Source organism: Takifugu rubripes, chromosome 20 (genome assembly GCF_901000725.2).
Source record: "Takifugu rubripes chromosome 20, fTakRub1.2, whole genome shotgun sequence".
NCBI classification, from domain to species: domain Eukaryota; kingdom Metazoa; phylum Chordata; class Actinopteri; order Tetraodontiformes; family Tetraodontidae; genus Takifugu; species Takifugu rubripes.
Window position 1 is genome coordinate 8,390,645 of NC_042304.1, and position 19,264 is coordinate 8,409,908.

General features: G+C 48.6%; 1 protein-coding gene across 5 annotated transcripts in view; it reads right to left on the bottom strand.

Moving 5' to 3' along the window:
* The window catches only part of tle2b (TLE family member 2, transcriptional corepressor b), a 41,758-nt gene extending 22,820 nt beyond the window's left edge, over nucleotides 1–18,938 (bottom strand). For 2 of the 5 annotated variants that reach the window (XM_029828201.1, XM_029828203.1), the window contains exons 1-5: nucleotides 18,547–18,938; nucleotides 18,171–18,407; nucleotides 11,500–11,597; nucleotides 10,548–10,611; nucleotides 3,702–3,746 (exon numbers count right to left, since the gene is read on the bottom strand). In XM_029828201.1, the coding sequence (XP_029684061.1) occupies nucleotides 3,702–3,746; nucleotides 10,548–10,611; nucleotides 11,500–11,597; nucleotides 18,171–18,194 (231 nt within the window). In that variant the 5' untranslated portion in view covers nucleotides 18,195–18,407; nucleotides 18,547–18,938. Of the gene's footprint in view, nucleotides 1–3,701; nucleotides 3,747–10,547; nucleotides 10,612–11,499; nucleotides 11,598–18,170; nucleotides 18,408–18,518 lie in introns of all 5 variants that reach the window. The other 3 variants (XM_011614809.2, XM_011614810.2, XM_029828202.1) reach the window with 3 other exon arrangements.
* Between the last annotated feature and the right edge of the window lie 326 nt (nucleotides 18,939–19,264).

A 19,264-nucleotide genomic window follows, 5' to 3' on the forward strand; every position in this document is an offset into this window, starting at 1 on the left:
TTGGGGGGGCGATTTTATCATTTATGCATCTTCATATAGTTCAAACACAGTCAGAGGAGGAGGAAGACAGGGAAGGAATAGGCAGGGAGAGGAGCCAAAAGGACACAAAGGGGAGGGTGGAGATAAAGAGCAGAGGAGAAGGAGCAATAAAAGGAGGGGGGAACGCAAGAGAGGCTAAAAGAGAAAGCATGAAGGCACAGGATGACTGTTACAGCTCAATTAATGATGGGACATGAGATGGCCCTGCCACTGATAATGATAGAGCGCATGCTGGAGAGACGGACAGAGGGAGAGAGGGAGGGAGATGGAGAGAGAGAGGCAATAGAAGTGATCCTGACAGGATGTTCGCAGGAAGCTGGAGGGGTGAAGGAGGAGGAGGAGGAGGAGGAAATAAGAGCAGATACTGTTAAATCTATTCATGATTCATTATTTCTCACTGCAGCTCAAAGCTCCCCTCTCTGCCCTGATCTCTCTCTCTCTCTCTCTTTCATTGCCCTTCTTCTCCTCTCTTTCCTCACCCTCATCTGTTCTCTGAGGTCTTTATCATCTCTTCTAAGCACCATCCTTCCTGTTTACCCTCTTTCATCCGTTCAATTAATCTCCCTCCTCTCTTTCTCTCCTCCTAACATTAGCTCTCTCCCTGCCATCCCTCCATCCCTCGCTCTCTCTTTCCTCCCTGCTCCCTGCAACTGTTTCTCTGTCGTGCTGTCTTCTTACAGTTTCTTGCATCTTCAAAGCTTTCATTTTTCTAAATTATCTTATTCACGCTTAAAAAAAACCTATCCCTCACTTTGCCATCCATCGTCTCTCCGGTCGATCTTCAACTCCACAACCTCTCATCAACTCTTTCTCCCATATTGCTTGTGCTATCACTTCTTTATCACTCTTTGATATCCCTTTCACACACGCTTGTTCCAGAAGCCTCAGTCCCCTTTCTTTTCTTATTCTGACTTCGGCTTTCTGTTCCCTAAATCTTTGATGATCCACCTCTTATTTCTCTTTCTCTCCTTCTTGCCTTCATCTCCCCCCTTTAACACATCAGCCACTGTTTTTATATGAACTGTTTTGTCACCGTTCAGACATTGAGACGCTCGGTTTAGACTGCAGTTTGGAAAGAATCACCGTGTGTTTACCTTGCGAAGTGTGATTCTGATGACTGACGTTGCAGTGGTGTACGGGAGTGAGAGCTCTGTTGTCTCTGTACTATCTTTGATGATAATGATTATCTTTGATAAGTCTTCAGAGAATAAACTCAACTAAACTTGTGGCATTGGATCAACCTTAGAGCTCATTTTTATCTTTATCTACCTTATAAACACCTGCCACAACACTTCCCTTCCAGTTTCCAACACTCAGATCTTCTTGATCTCTCTGTTATTTCCTCCCCTCCACCTTCCTCCTCCTCCTCCTTCCCTCCCAGTCCATTTTGTTTCTGGTGTCAGACAGACCAGACAGTTCCCTCCTGCTTCCTGCTCTTCTGCTCAGTTCTGTATGCTTGCCCTCATGTTCTGAGCCCCTCAGGGTCAAAACTGAAAGAAACAAACTAAAAAAAAAGGTGATTTTCCTCAGTTTTGAGCTAAAAGCCACACGTTTGTTCATTTAATACCACCTTTGGCAGGTCTTTGGGTTCACGTGTCTGTTATAATTAAATTCAATATCCAAATCAGTTATGTTAAAAGAATTGGACGATTAAAAGAGGATTCGGCTGCCACCAGCCAAAGTTCACTTCATTCACCTTCATGAATAAGATTCTCCTCCGTAGAAAAATGGATGGATGATTTTTTCACTTAACGCTATGAGACCGACTGAGCTAACCAAGTTGGTTCATGATTTCCTTTAAAAGTGAGTAAAAGTCTTTTAAAAGCAACTCGTGCCTGGTGTGTTCAGCTACATGAATGGTCACTGTATGGAAAGCCTTTATTATTTATCCTTGCTATCACATGTAAAAACACCCACTAGTTCACTAGTGAGCTGCAAAAACTCTGAAATGTTAACTAGTCAATCAGGAGTTAAGCACTCTAGCTAGCTAATACATGCAATTGTATGTGGTAAAAGTAAAATATATATTAGTTGACTAGTGAACCCAGTTGCAGTTGTACTAGTAAATGTACACTAGCTTACTAGTGTAAGGGAAAGTAAGCACTAGTTAACTAATGTCAGAAACACTGACACAGAAAAAGTGAGGTGGGAGGAGCTTGCACCGAGGCTTCCTATTAGCTTTCCAGTCCGAAACCAAACATAACAACCAATTAAAACCCAGGATTTTGTTACGATCCTGCCTGTTTGATTTGCACAAGGTGAGCATCTGGGTGTAAACATGTTAACCAGTACTAGTTAACTAGTTAGGGCATATTGTGCATTTACATGTCGAAACTAGTGCAGCTTCAAACATGTTTATGTCAGCTAGTGAGCAACACCGTAGCCAGCGCTCGTTACGTCTCTGACCTCACATGTCAGCGTGAATCTGCTTTTTTTCATTCTAGTGAACTAGTTATAGCACAGATTTGTCATGTCCCGATTTACAAATGCCGCTCCACCATCACCACGGTGACGCTGGAAACGGTAACTGCAAGAGCGTAGCTGGAGGAGGGTAATTAGCAACGATCTGCTGGGTGATGTGAGCCTGATCCTTGGACTGGGGCTGATCTGATCTCCTGATCTGAGCTGATTCGGGTGTTTTTTTTTGTTAAACTGGACACACCAAATCTTTTGGGTGCCGTTTCTCCTTGACTGGAGCACTTTAGAGTAAACAAAGGGCTGGAAAAGTGCAGTCGATGCTGACTCCTCCACTGTGGAACAATCAGCCGGTGCTGCGCCTTGGAGCCAGGACAGTGTGTCCGCCGCCCGTGTTTGGACGTAACCCCGTGTGTTTGAAGTCTGCGTGCTATAATTACTCGCCATGGGAAATGACACGGTGATTATAGGGTTAAAGTGCAGAGGCGTTCATTTAGAAATGTTTACAGCGCTGGTTTTAAACAATGAAGTCCCGTTCTTTTCCTTTCTTCCTTGACAGCTCGGGAGCCCACGGCGAGTCTGTGTGACAGACAGTTTAAGGGAAAAGGAAAGACAAAGGCGGCCACGTTAGAGGGAGACGCCATTCAGCTGGGGATGATTCTGACGAGCAGCACTGACGGCGGACGGATCTAATATCTGATATCTGTCTCCCGCCGTGTCTGCCTTCCCGTCCCGCAGTGAGACCCAGGCAGCAAATTAGCGACCAGTGTGGTCCTGATAACACGCAGAGATCAGCAGATATCAGCCTTCATTCAAGAGCAGCAGATCTCTCAGGATAAACTCAAACCGTTCGGCCTTTAACTGAGGGCAACAATAAGAACTAATGAAGCTCAAAGCTGAACTGTGAGGGATGGAACACCGTCCAGATGAGCAGTCCCATACACTGTACGTATGTGTTCAGCCCAAAGCCCGAAACCGGCTTCAGAAAAAGGTGCATTTATGTTCACTAAGGTGGTCCTGGGGGCTACTAGTGAACATGGCTGTTCAGTATAGAGGGATCACCTGCATAAATCTACAGGATTTCAGGAGGAGCACATGAAAAAACACCCACGCTGAGTGACATCCTGATATATGAGCAACACGGCGGCCTCCTTCTGCCCACTCACTCTGTGCAGCCTCCACACACACACACACACACACACACACACACACACACACACACACAATATCCAAAATCCTGCCCTTACCTGTTTGTGCATCTCTATGTTCAGGCCGTAGGACATTTCGTAGTACTGTGAGGGACAGAGCGGGAGAGCTTCGTTAGCATATTACTCATTAAAATTCCATCTTCTGTGTTATCAGCGGGCATCTGTTGCTCAGTGTTTTTGGAACAAAAGAGGGTGAAACAGAGGAGGAGTGAGCCGGAGTGTCCGGCGTGATGGCTTCGCGCACCTACGATGCGTTGGGGCTCGCGCAGGGCATCGATGACCCCTGCCTCTGCGTGTTTGTTCGCCACTGCCTGTTACAATCGGACCATCTGTCTGCGCGTGCGTTCGCCAGACGAGCGCACGTGTCAGCGCCGGCGCGCAGGTGTGGCTGCGAGCGCACGTGGGTAAAGTGCCGTAATGGTGTCGCTGGCCGCTCTCGCTTTTCTCTGGCCATTCATTGTGGAGCTCCTTCAGCTCATCCCTCGCTCGCCTGCCTTTCATAGGCTCTCAGTCCGTCTCCATCCGTCCTCCCCTTTCCCTCGCTCCCTCGCTACTTATCTTTCTCTCTTTTGTAGCTGTCAGATGTTCTTTTGCTCTCCATTTCGGTCCATCTCTATTTCCACTCTCATTTGCTTCCTCGCTGCCTTTGTCACTTCCTCCCCTCCTCTGCAGCTCACTTTCTACAGAAACTGTGTTTTTTTTGCATGAATAATTAAATGCCAGAAATAAAATACTGGGAAAAAATGTCCCCCCCCCCCCCACACACTGATGCAGGCGCAGATTGAAAACAAAGCAAAAAGAGACAAATGTGTAACTAAAAATCAGGAAAGCTGCACGTCAGCGCACTAATGTGAGCTCATTTCCCTCTAGAATAGTAACAATGCGCTCTGACACACACCAAAGCTGCATTCACACGCGCACCGGCTCTCGCTCGCATGTTAAAATGCACGTGTGGTTCCAGTCTGAGCACACCCGAGAGCACCATCACACACACGCTCTTAAACCTACTTCAGCTCGCTCTTTTTTCCCCCCGCGTCCGTCCTCCCCCCTCTCAACATGAAAGACGTGGGGACATCTCTCTTTGTTCTTCCTGCTCTCGCCACCTCTCTATCATTACGCCTCACCTCTTCCCTCCCTGCCCTTTCTTAAACCCAGTTCCCATCCTTCCTTGTCCTTATTAAACTTCCCTCTCTTGCTCTCAGCAACTTTACCTTCGTGACGCTCCCTTTTGTCCTCTTTTTATCCCTCCCCCCCCCCAAGACACGACTGTGGTGTTTTAACACACTCTGGATCTTCAGTGCAGGTGAACTTGAGTCCTTGTAAGGACATGTTCTTCGTCCTCCTTCTTCCTCTCTAAAGCGTCACAGTCGTTGGGCGTCTCATCTGCCGCCCTCAAGTCACACCGCAGACGTTTCCCTGGATTGAGGTCGTCCGGGTCGGTGTCTGAAGGACCTTAGCGGGGACCTTAAGGCCGAGGCTGCCAACACTGACTGGTATTCGGAGCTATTCGTTATTCCCTCCACTCTCATTAGAGTCCTAGTTCCAGTTGAAAAAACGCTGCCCCAAAGTAGGACGCCGCCGCCCCTGCTGCTCCACGCTGGAGCGTGACCCGTTTCTCCACTGGGGTTCAGGAGATTTGGTGTCATTTACTGCAAACTTTCTCCTGGATTCTTCGGCTTATCGAAGACGTTGGTGCAGATGTGCAGTTGCTCGTTTCTGCTCTGGTGGTTTTCTCCATCCACTCAGCATCAAACTGACAGTAACCAAAGTATTGATTATTAAACAGACGGCACCTAACACGCATCAGCCGGACCAACTCTATTTTGTCTGCAGTTTACTTTGCAGAGACAAAGACATTCCTGTTTACCTGTCATCCACTATCTTCCGCTGTATCCTAAAGAAACACATAACGTTCCTTCATCTCACTCGGGTGCTCTCTCCCTCTATCTGTTCTACCCCATCAGTCATGCGTCTCCCTCCCGGTGTTGACAGAAGGTTAGAGGACGGCACCAGACGCTCATTCTGTCTCTTCTGTGCATTCTGTGAAGACCACTGGCAGACTTATGAATTAGCTTTTGGAACTGGGTCCAATCCACCTGATTTATTTAAACGGCATGCGGACGTATTGCAGGTGTGCGCGGACAGACATTTGCGTACACGTTTGCGTGCGTGCTGCAGCCAGCGGAGTGTGTTTGCCACTGCATGTATTCTTAGTGACAGAGCGTAGGTGTGTGTGTCTGTGTGTGTGTGTGTGTGCGTGCGTGCGTGTGCCTCGGCTGGGCCCATCTCTTTCATCTCTGCCCACCCACCCGCACAAATAAACCACCAGGTTAAACATTTATTAGCGTGCTAACCCAGCGTCAGAGGTGTGGTTAGCACACTCTGACTTCCTCATCCTGTCATGTTGGGGGGGGGGGGGGCTGAATCATGACAGACAGTCGCAGCAGTTTCCTGTAACCTTTCTCATCAGAGGGAGCATCAGATTCAGCTGCCTGAATGCATTTGATAATCTAGAATCACGCAGCACAAGCAGGCCCCCCCCCCCACCCCCCACCCCCACCAGGGCCTCAGCAGTGTTTACTCTAGACAGTTCAGACAGCTTTAAGGCTCTTAGAGGCGACTCAATCCTCTCCTACATCTGCCCCTCCTAAATCCCCCAGCCAGCTCCGGCTATCAGATGGTTCCTCTCAGACAGGTGAAATCCACACTCTGATTCCGTCCTCCTCCCACCTGCTATCGCCCCCATTTCTCACTTTATTGTTAATTATCTGTCTTTTCAGCCTCTCATCCGCATCGTTCACTTTATCAAACAAAATGGAGTAACTGTTTTTTTGTCTTTCATCTCCTTTTCATTATTCTGTCTCCACCAGCGTCTTCTCTCCTTGCCTCTACTCTGCCCATGCCCCAGTGCCCTCTCTCCATTCCTTTCTTCTCCATCTGTCTTGCTCACTCTTCTGCTCACTATCTCACTGTCCCCATCTCTCTCTTCACTTCCCTTATTACTTCCATCTCTCTCTCCTTTTTTTCCTCTCTCTCTCTCCCTTCGCTCAACCCTCCCTCCTTCCTTTCCTCCTTCTCATGCAGCCTGCGACTGTAATGTTGGTGAAGAGAACACAGCGTGTCAGCCTGAATCAGACAGATGAGCTGGGTGCAGAGTAAGAAGCTGAGCGCGCACGCACACACACACACACACACATAAATAACTTTATCTCTGCCTGAGGGGCTGTACTGAATGGACAAAACACACACACACACACACACACACACACGTAGAGACTATATAAATTACTCCATGGCAGACATGTGATCCTGATACGGCTCCTTGGGGGGGAAAAAAAAGCTAAAAAATGTAGCATTTTTATAAAATACAGTCAGTTTAGTTCAGTGGATCCGTCTCCAACTCCTGGAGCTGCAAAAGCAGCAATTTTAAAGCTCGTTTGCAACCATCTTCCTCCGAATACGAGCCGACACCGTCATTTTAACCACTTGTCACCATCACATTTATGGGGGAACCATCACTCGCCAACGATCCTCAAATCTCCCAACAGAGACATTCATTTAAACAGAGTTTCATTATTCCAATATCTGGAGGAAGAATTCTTTGTCTGCTGCGTGGCTGCAGACCCCTGCGGACACGCACGGCCGTGGCGAGACCACCTGATGTGATTTCTGACTGTGACCTGTCCGCCTCCTGTCTTTTTTATTCTCCGTATTAAAGGGTCTCAGCAACCATCCACCCAGAAGAGCTCTGCCTTGTGTTTGACAGCAGGACAGAGATAAAGGCGGCAGAATAGCCCAGACATATAATCATATCAAAGAAAGAGACACGGAAACCCAGTGCCACAGATCTAATTGGCAAATCGAGCAAATCTCCAACACTGTCTGCTGCAGCCACAGCTTGGACTCTCAGGATCGGCAGCATGGAGATCCAGATTTAAGACACTGTTCACTCAGTGATGATGTCCAGGACCCTTTAGTCCTGGTCCACATCAGGATCGGTCAAATCAATCCAGCTATAGAAGCTGTAATGTGAGCAGAAAGTCCCGTCTATTAATGAGACATTGTGATCATAAAAATTTGAGTCCAAGTCGCCCCCCCCCCCCCCCCCCCCCCCCCCCCCACACACACACACACACACACACACACTCATTTAGGTGAATGTTTAAAGTTTGCCTCAGAGCAAATATGCTTCTATGGCGCTCCGAGCGGAGGAAGGTCACATTAATCAAATCCGAGCGACGTGACGCTGAAAGAGCCAAAAATATATGAGGGCATGGATTGGTGGCACCACTGTAGGCAGGTGGAATACAAAGCTCGTATCTTGGAGACAGGTCGAGGTATGAATGATTTAACCTGACTGTGCCAGGTACGAGTCGGTGCTGAACTTGGGTTGATGAAGGACGTAGGTTGGATAACTATCAAAATGAAAAATGAAATTCAAGGGTTTAAGTGAGAAATGTGCGAGGGTACCAGAAGGTTTGTTGCTCCAGCGGACGTTTGTGGCCGTTTAGCAGCTTAACACTCCGGACCGCCGCGCCACAACAGGACCTTTCCTCTTCAGGGGAAACATCAGCGCTTTAGGATGAATGCAGTTCAGGTTTTCCTTGGAGGTCCAGTCAGATAAAACATTCAAGGACTCCCTCCCTGCTCACGTGCCCGACTGCAGCTTCCTCTGGCGTTTGAAGTTTCACACACACACAAACCCTGGGCGTTTGCTGTATGGCCGTCTGCTGTGTTCCAGCCCCTCGCTCTGGTATTTAAAGAGCTTTAAAGTGATGAATAGTAAAAGCAGGAGCAGTGCGGCGTGTTAGCGAGAGCCCCCGCCTGTGGAAACAGGCCTCAGTGTGGATGACAGGCCTAACGAGCTAAATATAGCCTTCTGGGTTATCTCCTCTGTGGGCGCAACGCGTCCGTTGTTGCTTCACATTATTTACGTGTCTGTGCATGCAACCGCTCTCTATCTCTCTTTCTTTCACCCCGCACCTCCCTACACACACACACACACACACACACACACACACACACACACACACACCGCCATCTCTCTCAGCTCTACTCCCTTGTTTCATCCATTCACATTGTTTTCCTGTCCCCAGGTATCTCTCTTTGCTTATTTCTTCTCATTTATTTTCCTAATTTCTTCTCTTTCCCTCTCTCTCTTTATCTCTTTTCCCAACGTTCCACCCCCTGCCTCGGCAGCTCTCTGTTTTTATGCCGTCTGACATTCGCTGAGCCTTTCTTCTCTCCGGCTACCACTGTCTCTCGTTCACTCCCCTCCCTAATGCTTTCTCTCCGTCCTCCCCTTCCCTCTCATTTGGAGCGCCCCGCGTGGTCACCTCTGAAGTACAGTAGGTTCCAATACTGTAGTAAAACCCCCAGGACTCCTCATCTGCTATACGCAACCTCAAATCTCCTTTCTCGACTTTTTAAAATTCTATTTTGACTTATTTTCTCATAGATTTAACCAGTAAAAAGGTTTTTATAGTGGAAAGTGCATCTAGAATGAACTAAATACATCAAAAACATGAATATATTTTCACTACCTGTAATGAATATGGCCTGACAACACCCCCCCCCCCCCCCCCAGTAGCTTTGCATCTGGTGAGTGTTCCGTCCCCTCCTGCCACATGAACTGCAGCCGAGAAGCTGCATGTTTGTCTGGGCTGTTAGTTCCACAGAGCGATCCTGTGAGAACCGCAGCTCAAGCGGGGAGTGCCCGGAATGAAAGAGGTGGGTGGTTGTGAGAAGTGGTGGTTTTTCCTTTCTGTGTGTGGGTGTGTGTGTGTGTGTGTGTGTGTGTGCGTGTGTGTGTGCGTGTGTTTGAACACGTTTCTTCTCCCCACTTTGAAAAACACCGTGAGGACGTTTTAAAAAAGAAATCCCATCAGTGTGGGAAAACCCCTCTGGTTCTTTAAAGGTCCTTGAAGGTTGCTGAGGTCAACACATAAAATAACAACTTTATGTGGTTTAGGAGGATCTACGGACATTCAGATCTGTCTGAAGTTGTACAAGTTAAATTAAATTCCTGCTAAAACATCCTTTTTACGAAGGCGCATCACAGGGGGGCAGAGAAGAAGAGAGTCTGGCTACTTCAGAACCCCCACCCTCGGTGACGATGTTCTCCAGTAGTGACTGGGAAAAGAGGGAAAGCCGAACTTCCATCACTAACTGGAGTTTGCTGACTTTGTTTCAGGTTCACTGTTCTTTGTGTTGAGCTCAGCTGTTGTCATGGAAGCAGACGCGGAAGTGTTCAAGGTCAGAACCTGTTTTTTCTCCCGTCTGCACAATTATTCTGAACTTAACCCCTGTTTTGTTTGGTTTTACGGCCCTGTCGAGCATGTCCGTGCGTGTGTTTATCACAGGATTTTGGTGTCCAGCAGGCTTTATTAGATATTCTCGGTTGAACAGGCATCTACCATGACCGCAACATTACACATGACGCTTTATATATTGATCACTGAGGGAAAATACATTTCCTAGAAATAACATGGACTTATGAGGGGGCATGTTGAGGTTTATATACTTGGACAATTCAATAACTCAGAGTTAAAGGTGTAAAAAGGTGATCAGAAACAACAGGTATCCTCAGGAGAGGCGTTGTTTAAACACCCCACAATAAACATAAATACAGGCTGGATGAATTAATCAGAGATTTCTGTGGCTCCATCTGTTTGCCTGTTGTGTGCACAGCCCTGATCCTGCCTGCTCCTCCAGCTTTATGGAACGTGAACAGGCTGAGCAGATGCTTCATACGGTATTCTGCTCGCCTCCGTGTTAGTTTTGTTCCACAGATGAAGGTTTATGATTCGCGTGAGCCTTTAGTCGCACCTAAACGCCGACACTGAGCCGGAAATCCAGCTGTGGTAACGAGCTGACTGGACTCACCATGATGTAGTGCCTCTGCATCTCCGTCTTCTCACTGGCCAGCTTCTCGCACTCCAGCTTCAGGCTGCGCAAGGACGATAAAAGGAGACACACGCAGACGCACGCGGGGATTAGTGGGTGCGTTTACATTCACTCAAACACAGCTCATTATAATTTCCACATTTAGACATCGGCAAGATCAAATACGGCGTAAAAACAAACAAAACAATCTTCGCACATTAACACTGTTCAGCTGCAAATATCCTGTGAAGTATCACCTCCATAGTAGCAGCTCCAACAGCATTACTCACCACCGCAGTTCACCCTAAATATGCCAACACGTGTACGTCAACGCTCACGCCGGTGCGTTTATCCGCTGGGTACTGCGGTTATTAGATATTCAGAGGGTTGATTCAAAGTGACAAAGACACAAATTCGCAGTTCCGATCGTGGACGCTTTTAACTGCGCGGATCCTAAAGTCTGCGTTTGTTAGTTGTGCTGTGTCGGCGCATCAAAGCTGGCGGGGGCAACAAATCAAGAGGCTGATTAAGAAAACACAGGTGAGCCTTGTGGCTGCGCAGAATAAACGTGCCTACACACACAGACACACACAAACAGGAGCTTCCATGAGCACCCAGAAGATCTCTGGCTGTCTCCACCAGGACATCGGGCTGCGCGCCGCGACCACATCTGTGCCTTAATCGCGTTGTTTCATCGGCATCTCGAGTATCTCGGCGCACATTTACATCGACGACACTCTCCCACCGAACTGCACGACTCAGAAATCGTTGCAACCAGTCCAGCCAGTAAACAATCATAACATTTCCAATCTAGCCGACACAGAGCGACACGAGCAGATCATAACCTCCGTGATTATTCTGAAAGAAGACTTAATATTCATAGATTCCAGACAGGCCTTTGTGTACTGTATAATGCACGTGTCATGTGTGTGGTGCAGTATGGTGCATGCACCTGTGATACTGCGCCTGGAGGAACTGGAATTCCTCCTTTATACGGTCCAGGGTCTCCAGGACTGTGAACTTGAAAGACTGGCCAGGCTGCAAGGGGACCTGTACAGGACCGAGATAAAAAGAAGAAGAATGATGAAAAACAGATACTGAGTGTGTGTGTGTGTGTGTGTGTGTGTGTGTGTGTGTGTGTGTGTGTGTGTGTGTGTGTGAGACACTGCAAATGGAGGAGAAAAAAAAAGCTGAGATGAAAGTGAGAGGGAAGGTCACTTTCCCTTCCCACACATCATAAAGCTGCGTCCGCTCTCTCTGTTCTCCTCCTCCTCCTCTAATGACTTTCCCTCTCTCCCGCCACCCCTCCCTCCCTCCTCCACCCCCCCCCCCCCCCACATTAGCATCCCCTCCACTCACCCAGATTGCTAATGTATTCCATCTTACAAAGAGCTGAGAAAGGAGGAAACGTCAAATGAATAACTTAGAGGGAATCACAGCGCAGCCTCTCACCTGCTAAAAGCTAAAGGAGGACCAGCAGCACAGACCCCCCCCGGGGACACCCCCGAACTTCCACCAGCCCTCCATCACCAAAATGCTTTGAATCAACTCAACAAGCCCCACACAGAGTCTGAAGAAGCCTGTTGACTTCCATGTTTTCCCGCATTCAATCAAATATGGAGTCGAAGTTTATTCCCTAATGGGACAAACGTAGGTTCTTTTTCTCCCTTTTTATCTGAAATATAACCCCCCCCCCCCTCCTGTGGAGTAGATCCCTGCTGGGTGTGTGCAGGCTGCCAGGTGGCTCTGCCGGTTTTATCAGCTACCTGATCAGGAGTCTTCCGCTGGCCTTGCCTCCATCTCTCATGAGCACCGGTGCAGCTGCCGGAGACACTTTATCTGGTGCTGCCCGCCGCACCCAGACGGCTCCACCAATTGTTCAGCAGCATCCAGCTTCATTTACCGGTACCAGTATCGGTGTGTTGCACGTTTCAGCAAGTAAGTCAGAATATCAACCGGCGATCTTAGACTGGGAGTCAAACCGAACCAAGCTCGGAAAACAAAACCTATATTTGAAATGGTGTCATGGTAACCGTCTGTCTGTCTGTCTGTCCGTCCACACCTGCCCACAGTTCAGGTATCATGGAAGGCTAAAAGATCAGAGGTGTGGCTGGCGGGGCTTCATTAGTCTAGACAAACGCACTTCAATTAGATTTCAATTAGTCTGACGGGGAGGTCAGAGACGGGGTGGGCTGGCAATTAATCCATGGAGCCAAGCTGAGCCGGGCTAAACTGAGCTGAGGCAGGGACGCAGAGACGAACGAGGTGGTTGGATGGGCACTGCAAACACACACACACACACACACACACACACGCGCACACACACACACACTAGATGCATGGAGGGGGTGTAGCTGGGATGGTGGGTGTCTGCCAACTGATCCCCACTGACCTTGATTCACACCACACACACACACACGCGCACACACACACGCACACACACAGCGGGGGGAGGTGGGGGGCAGATAGTGATGTCACACAGAGTAAGCATGAAACATGGCGCACACGCGCCCATGAGGGAGGGATGGATTGATGAATGGGAGAGAGATAGATCTGACAGATGGGGATGGGATGGCCGGGGAATGGAGGAAGGGACGGTTGGTTCTGAGATCCAGAGAGAGGAATGAAAGAGTGGGTAGAGATGGATGATGAAAGAGCACCACGGTTGCTGACTGAGAGAGATAGCCTATCATCTGTCTGACACCGAGAGAGAGAGAGAATATCACGCTGCTTCTGCTGTGGTCCCTCCACCCTGTGCGCTGTAAATCCAACTGTGGTAATACTGCCCCGACCATCTGCTGCCACGAGCACGCAGACGCACAGACAAAACACGGCCGCTGAGCTCCAACGTGAACTCGTATCACAGAGCCCACAGCATCCGATCAGGCCCAAATCACTGATCTGAGAGGGACGACCTTTGGGGTCAATGTGGCCTCTCCTGCAGTCAGCAGGGGACAGAATTCATGTCTTCTGTCAGCCACAAAGTCCAAAATGTCCTTTCTTTTCAATTACAGGTGACATTTTTTTCAGTGGGTTTCACAGAGCATGAAAGCACACACGCACACACACGCACACACACACACACACTGACGCACATCAAAGGGCAAATAAAGGCGTGACACTACCACCACATTCAGTTATGCCTATTGATACTAGAACAGCTCATCTCCTCATCAAAGCCGCCTCGGTAGGACTGAGAACGTGACACATGCGTGTTCACCGGTATTGTATGTTACAATGAACATTTTTGGATTTTAGCTTCTCTTGTGCAGGAACAGATGGCAGCCCAGACTGTCAGGGGTCCGACAGCACGTTATAACGGGCCAAAACACCGCCTAGTGCATGTGTGTGTGTGTGTGTGTGTGTGTGTGTGTGTGTGCTTGAGTGCGTGCATGCATGCGCGTGCACATGTATGTGTGTGTGGGCGCATGTGTCTGCAGCCAGTGTTGGGAATCCTGAGACCCGAAAGCGATCCAGTTAATCTTAGAGGAGTATGGGAGGGGTCACTTATGCACAAACACCCCCCCCCGTGTGCGAACACACACACACACACACACACACACACACACACACACACACACATAGTAGTGTGGGACAGCAGTCAATCACAGTTTGGTGGAGCTGGCATAAGCGGGCAGAGAATTAGGAGGGATTATATATGGAGGATGGGAGGGGGGGCGAGGGGAGGAGGGGTGAGACCATCCCACTGTATCCTATAAAGTGGGCCATAGCAAGAGATTTATCACGTTTGTGGCTAAACTGGCTGCTCTAATAATATCTTAACCATCAGTTACCCCAGCCAGTGCAGCCTCACGGAGCGACGATGAGCTCAGCTCTGCTGACCAGTCGTCACCTTGAAACTTCCGAGCGGGGTTGTGGCGATCTCGTTGCCTCGCCCTGCACAGTGACATTACTCATTTTCACACTTCGCCCCCCCTCATCCCGTCTGAGTATGAGGTCAGTCTGGTTCTATGTGTCTGTCACATGGAAGTCTTCTGTTGGAGCAGCTGCCTGGCAGCCGGAGCATGAGAGAGGCAGCAACTGCAGAGCAGATGCAAGTTTGGGAATAATCTGCCATAAAAACATTCCGTCTAATTTGGTCGTCGATGAATGCACGGGAATTTATGCGGCATACCCTGAGCAGACATGCATATGAATGATTGCAGGCAGGCATGCAATTGTTAACCCGACATTTTCTCCAAAAAACTCTCCCTGCTCTCTCCTTCCTCCCTCCCCTCTCTTCTTTTATTCTTTACTTATCCTCCCCAGAACCTTTGTTCTTCTTTAAGCCCTCGTGTCTCCGAGTCAAGCAGAGACACATTCAGATAGCACATGAAATAATCATCGGCTGGTGAAATATTTAGGAAAAAGGCACATGAAAGATGAGAAACACCGGGCGCGGCGGAGGGGTGTGAGCGCCCCATATGTCTGCATCTGCATGCGTGCGCGTGTGCACGTGCGTCTGTTCAAACGAGCAGCAGTGCACATCAGTAACAGCTCATTGGTTCGGACCGGAGAAGAGTGACAGGCGAGGCAGAGTAAAAACGTGAATTATGTATCAGCCGTACGCGGATGACAGCCTCACATTTATCTCTTTATTTCTAACAATCGGGGAGATAATGCACGGTGAAGACGAGCCTTCCCACCATTAAGGGAACCTGACAAGTGTCTTTGAACCAGTATACAAGCTGGAAAGGGAATGGATTCACCCACTGACATATGACCGACTAGCCTACGCGGCACCTGCACAACCTTATGCTAGCAGCAGCTAGTTATGCTCTCCTTTACTACCTGATACACACGTCTCTACACTGTCATGTCACCAAATCAAATCATCAAACTTTACCTGAAACTACAGACTTGCTGACGGCTGAACAATAAAAGGTGCTCATCTCCGTAGCTACCCTTCAGCTTAGCACTCATTTATCAAGCAGCCAGTAAAACAAAAGTCAGACCTTCGCTTCAGTAGTTAAACCGTCAGCCTGTCAGAGCTTCATATCACCAGCCAGCCAACAAGCCAACAGTGGATTACAAATCAGCAGATGATTGGCTGCCAAAACAACCTCTGGACTCCAGCCAAGCCGCGCTCTGATCATTGCTTTTAATGACGCGGGGAAGAACAGAGAAGTGTAGATTTGAAGACTGAATCTAGTCTCCTTTTTTTGTTTTCTCAAAGAGCATTCTTAATCCGCAGGTCTGAATTTGCCGGTTGTGTGTGTGCCGCTGCGCTGGTTGCACGGTCACGTTGCCGCAGCTGTGTTGTTGTTACTTGACTTTTTGCCATTTTACGGGATTGCCTTTGAAACGCTGCATGAAATTAAATGTAAACAATCCGAGGACGGAGGGAAGGAGGAGGAAATGTCACCGGAGGGAGGCGACAGCAGTCCTCTTCTGTTGTTTATGACACATGGCTTTCATTAGGGAGACGGGGAGAGAGAACGGGCTGTCTGACACACAAAAAAAGGTCCAGTATCCTCAGAAACGTCTCAATCAACAAGAACAGAATTAAACATGCGCAAATTGTTGGTGGAAACTCAGCTTTATGACACATGAGAAACACTCCCCTGCCCACATTACAGCTGCACACGTGATTTCTGTGGCCACATTTTTGGCAGTATTTTCCTCATTTGGCCATAAAAATTAAGCGTTGCCCAACTCAGGGCCCTGTTCACGCACACACACACACACACACACACACACACACACACACACTGTTTACACATTTTTAATTTTAAATCTGATCTTTATCCTGCTGTCTAGACACCAGCAGATGCCACGGAAACATGTTAATAAAACAGTTGGATGGTCAACTATCAGCACTTTTTCACATCCTGCTTGAGTGCAGATTGGAATATTGTTTAATTGTGGTGCTGGCACAAATTATGCATACGCACGCACACACATTAAACACATTGCACCTGCACACAAATAGGAAAAATAGGAAAAAAGAAGCACCAATGTGACCCCAAGACCGGCCTTTTCCACCAACTACTCATGTTTACATCCTTCTCTATAGAAAGAGGAGCGTCGTAAGAGCACATTTGTGCAAAAAAAACAAGGGAATATTTCATAGAGGACGCAGACGCCCAGCTGCAAATACACACAGACACGTCAGAAAGCCCCGCGCAGGATAAACATGCACATAAAACCAAAGAACTATCTCGCACATGTCCACACAAGCACACGCACAGTCTTGATAACACTTGCCACAAAAATCCAGTGGAACCAATTACGGCTCCGCGAGCCTGGAAAATCAGGCCTGGGTTTTAACCTTTTCCTGCCACAGAGCGAGAAGAACAAAGCCCGACTTCTGCCTTTGATGAACCAGTAAATAAAATAACAACGCTGGCGCTCTGCGAGGACGTTTCATCAACGTAGACCAGAGAGGAACCATTTATCTGTGACTCGGGGGGGGTAAGCGCAGGGTCGGGGGACACGTCCCGTACTGGGTACCTGACACTGAGGATAACGGCCTTGAGGTCCTTAGGTCTAAACAGCAAGTGTGGTTTTTTAATGTTTTCACTGGGATGGATGGAAGGACGAAGGATGGACAGACTTAGATAGACAGACTTGCATTTCTTTCTATCCCAGCCACATCTTCTGAAAGAACACTTTGTCACCCCTTCTTTCCCTCCTTCTGTTTCCATTTATCTGCCTTTGTTTTCCACTTCTCCTTTTGCTCTGCATCCCTTCCTCCTCTTCCAGAGGCTCTCTTATTAGTATTCTCTCTGTACGTGTAATTGATTCCTCATGCCTTCCTCTTGTGAAAATGTCATTCATAATTCTGTGTGATAGCAGGCCGGCATGTTGGCTGGCTGACTGACTCGCAGGCTGGCTGTGAGGCAAAGTGGCCGCTGACCCATTTGTAGCAGATTCAAAGACACTGACAACCGAATCTGATTACAGACACCAAACTGTGGCAGCAGTGAGAAGAACGAGTCCATCGTTCATCCCTCTGGTGAAGTCAACCTGAATTAGAACCTGCCAGGAAATTAGAAGCAACTTTCTCCACTGGTGAAGGAACAAACCAAGGAAGGGGCTAGACAGGAAGTGTTTGACTTTTCATTGTGTGTGTGTGTGTGTGTGTGTGTGTGTGTGTGTGTGTGTGTGTGTGTGTGTGTGTGTGTGTGTGTGTGTGTGTGTGTGCGCGCGCGCCCAGGTCTTCGGCTAGCAACAAAAGTGATCAAGTGGACAGCTGCCAGTCGTAAACTGTCCATTTTACTCACGTGGATGCACTTGTATCTATTCTCACCTCTCACCACAAAGCCACACACACACACACACACACAGTGAGACCATCCATTGACACACAAATGCATATGTACACTCATAAACATAAACAGATAAGTGCAAATTCAGTTAAATGCCCTAGTTAAATGCCCTACCGAGGTAAATATCAGCAAGATCTCAGAGGCACCTGGTTGCAGCTACCAGGAAGGGTGTGTGTGTGTGTGTGTGTGTGTGTGTGTGTGTATGTCCGTGTGTGTGTCCTCGTGTTACAGTACAGTCTGGGAGACAAAAAAGGCAAGGGGACACTGTCAAGGAGACATGGTGGTGTAAAAAAGAGACACTGGACCTGATGGACAGTCATGGACGGTCGCAAAGACACGGAGAGGTACTTACCGGATGCCTGCCCTGAGGGTACATGATCCCAGGAGAGGAGAGGCTGCCAGTCCGTTTGATGGCCAGGTTAGTCCCCTGGCCCTCCACTCCTCTGCCCTCCACTGGTCACACACACGCACACGCACGCACACACCAGGTCCAGCCTCTGCTCTCCGGCCGGGTTAAACGCAGCGCTCCTCACTCTCCCAGTCTCTGACCTTCTTTTCTTCCTGGTTCTTCTTCTCTGCGCTCTAATTCCTGATGACACACAAACTCCGTTTATCCGACAAAGTCATGATATAATGCAGCGCCGGGCTTCAACCTCCTTATCCTCTTGCTCTCTAATTCCCAGGGTAACTCTCAATTTACCCTGCTCTCCCTCGCCGTCCGTCTTTACCTCAGCCTGCAGTCACTCAGGGTCCACCCGTGCTGACACTTGCATCCAGACAGCCTCCCCTCTCCTCCCGGTGGCGACCCTTCACCCGGCGCCCGGTGCAGGAACATCCAAACGTAAACAAACGGCCAGACGCTGCTCTTCCTTTGCTTTTGACTCCTCTTCTCTGACACAAGCCTCTCGCCTCTGACTGTTGCCGCAGAAAAGAAGAAGGATGAGTGGAAGGAAGAAGGGAGAGAGAGAGAGAGAGAGAGAGAGAGAGAGAGAGAGAGCTTTGTTTTTAATCTTAATGTGGAAAAAAATGCAAGGAGAGGAAGGCAGGAAAGAACAGCAGGTCAGTGAAGGATCCAGCGGGCTTTTCAGCAGCGAGCCCTGGACTGTAATATATTGTGCCTGTTGGCTTCAACACAAACACACAGGCTGCTAAAGCTGCATTTAAGGTGGAACTGGAGAGATGCACGGAGAGAGAGAGAGACAAAGCAATCGCTCGTGCACGGAGATATGGATCGAGAGTCACAAGCACGCCATTCCAAATGCATGCACCCACTCACCACAGCAACACGCACTTGTTGCACGGCGCACACGCGCGCTAATATACGCGACAGGCGAGTGACAGCTACTGGGAGCAATGGGATTATCTCTCCATTTCCGATTCTGATCCCACCTGTGGTGATATTAACAGGTTATTAAGCCTGAAGTCAGGATGAATACGTTACTATAG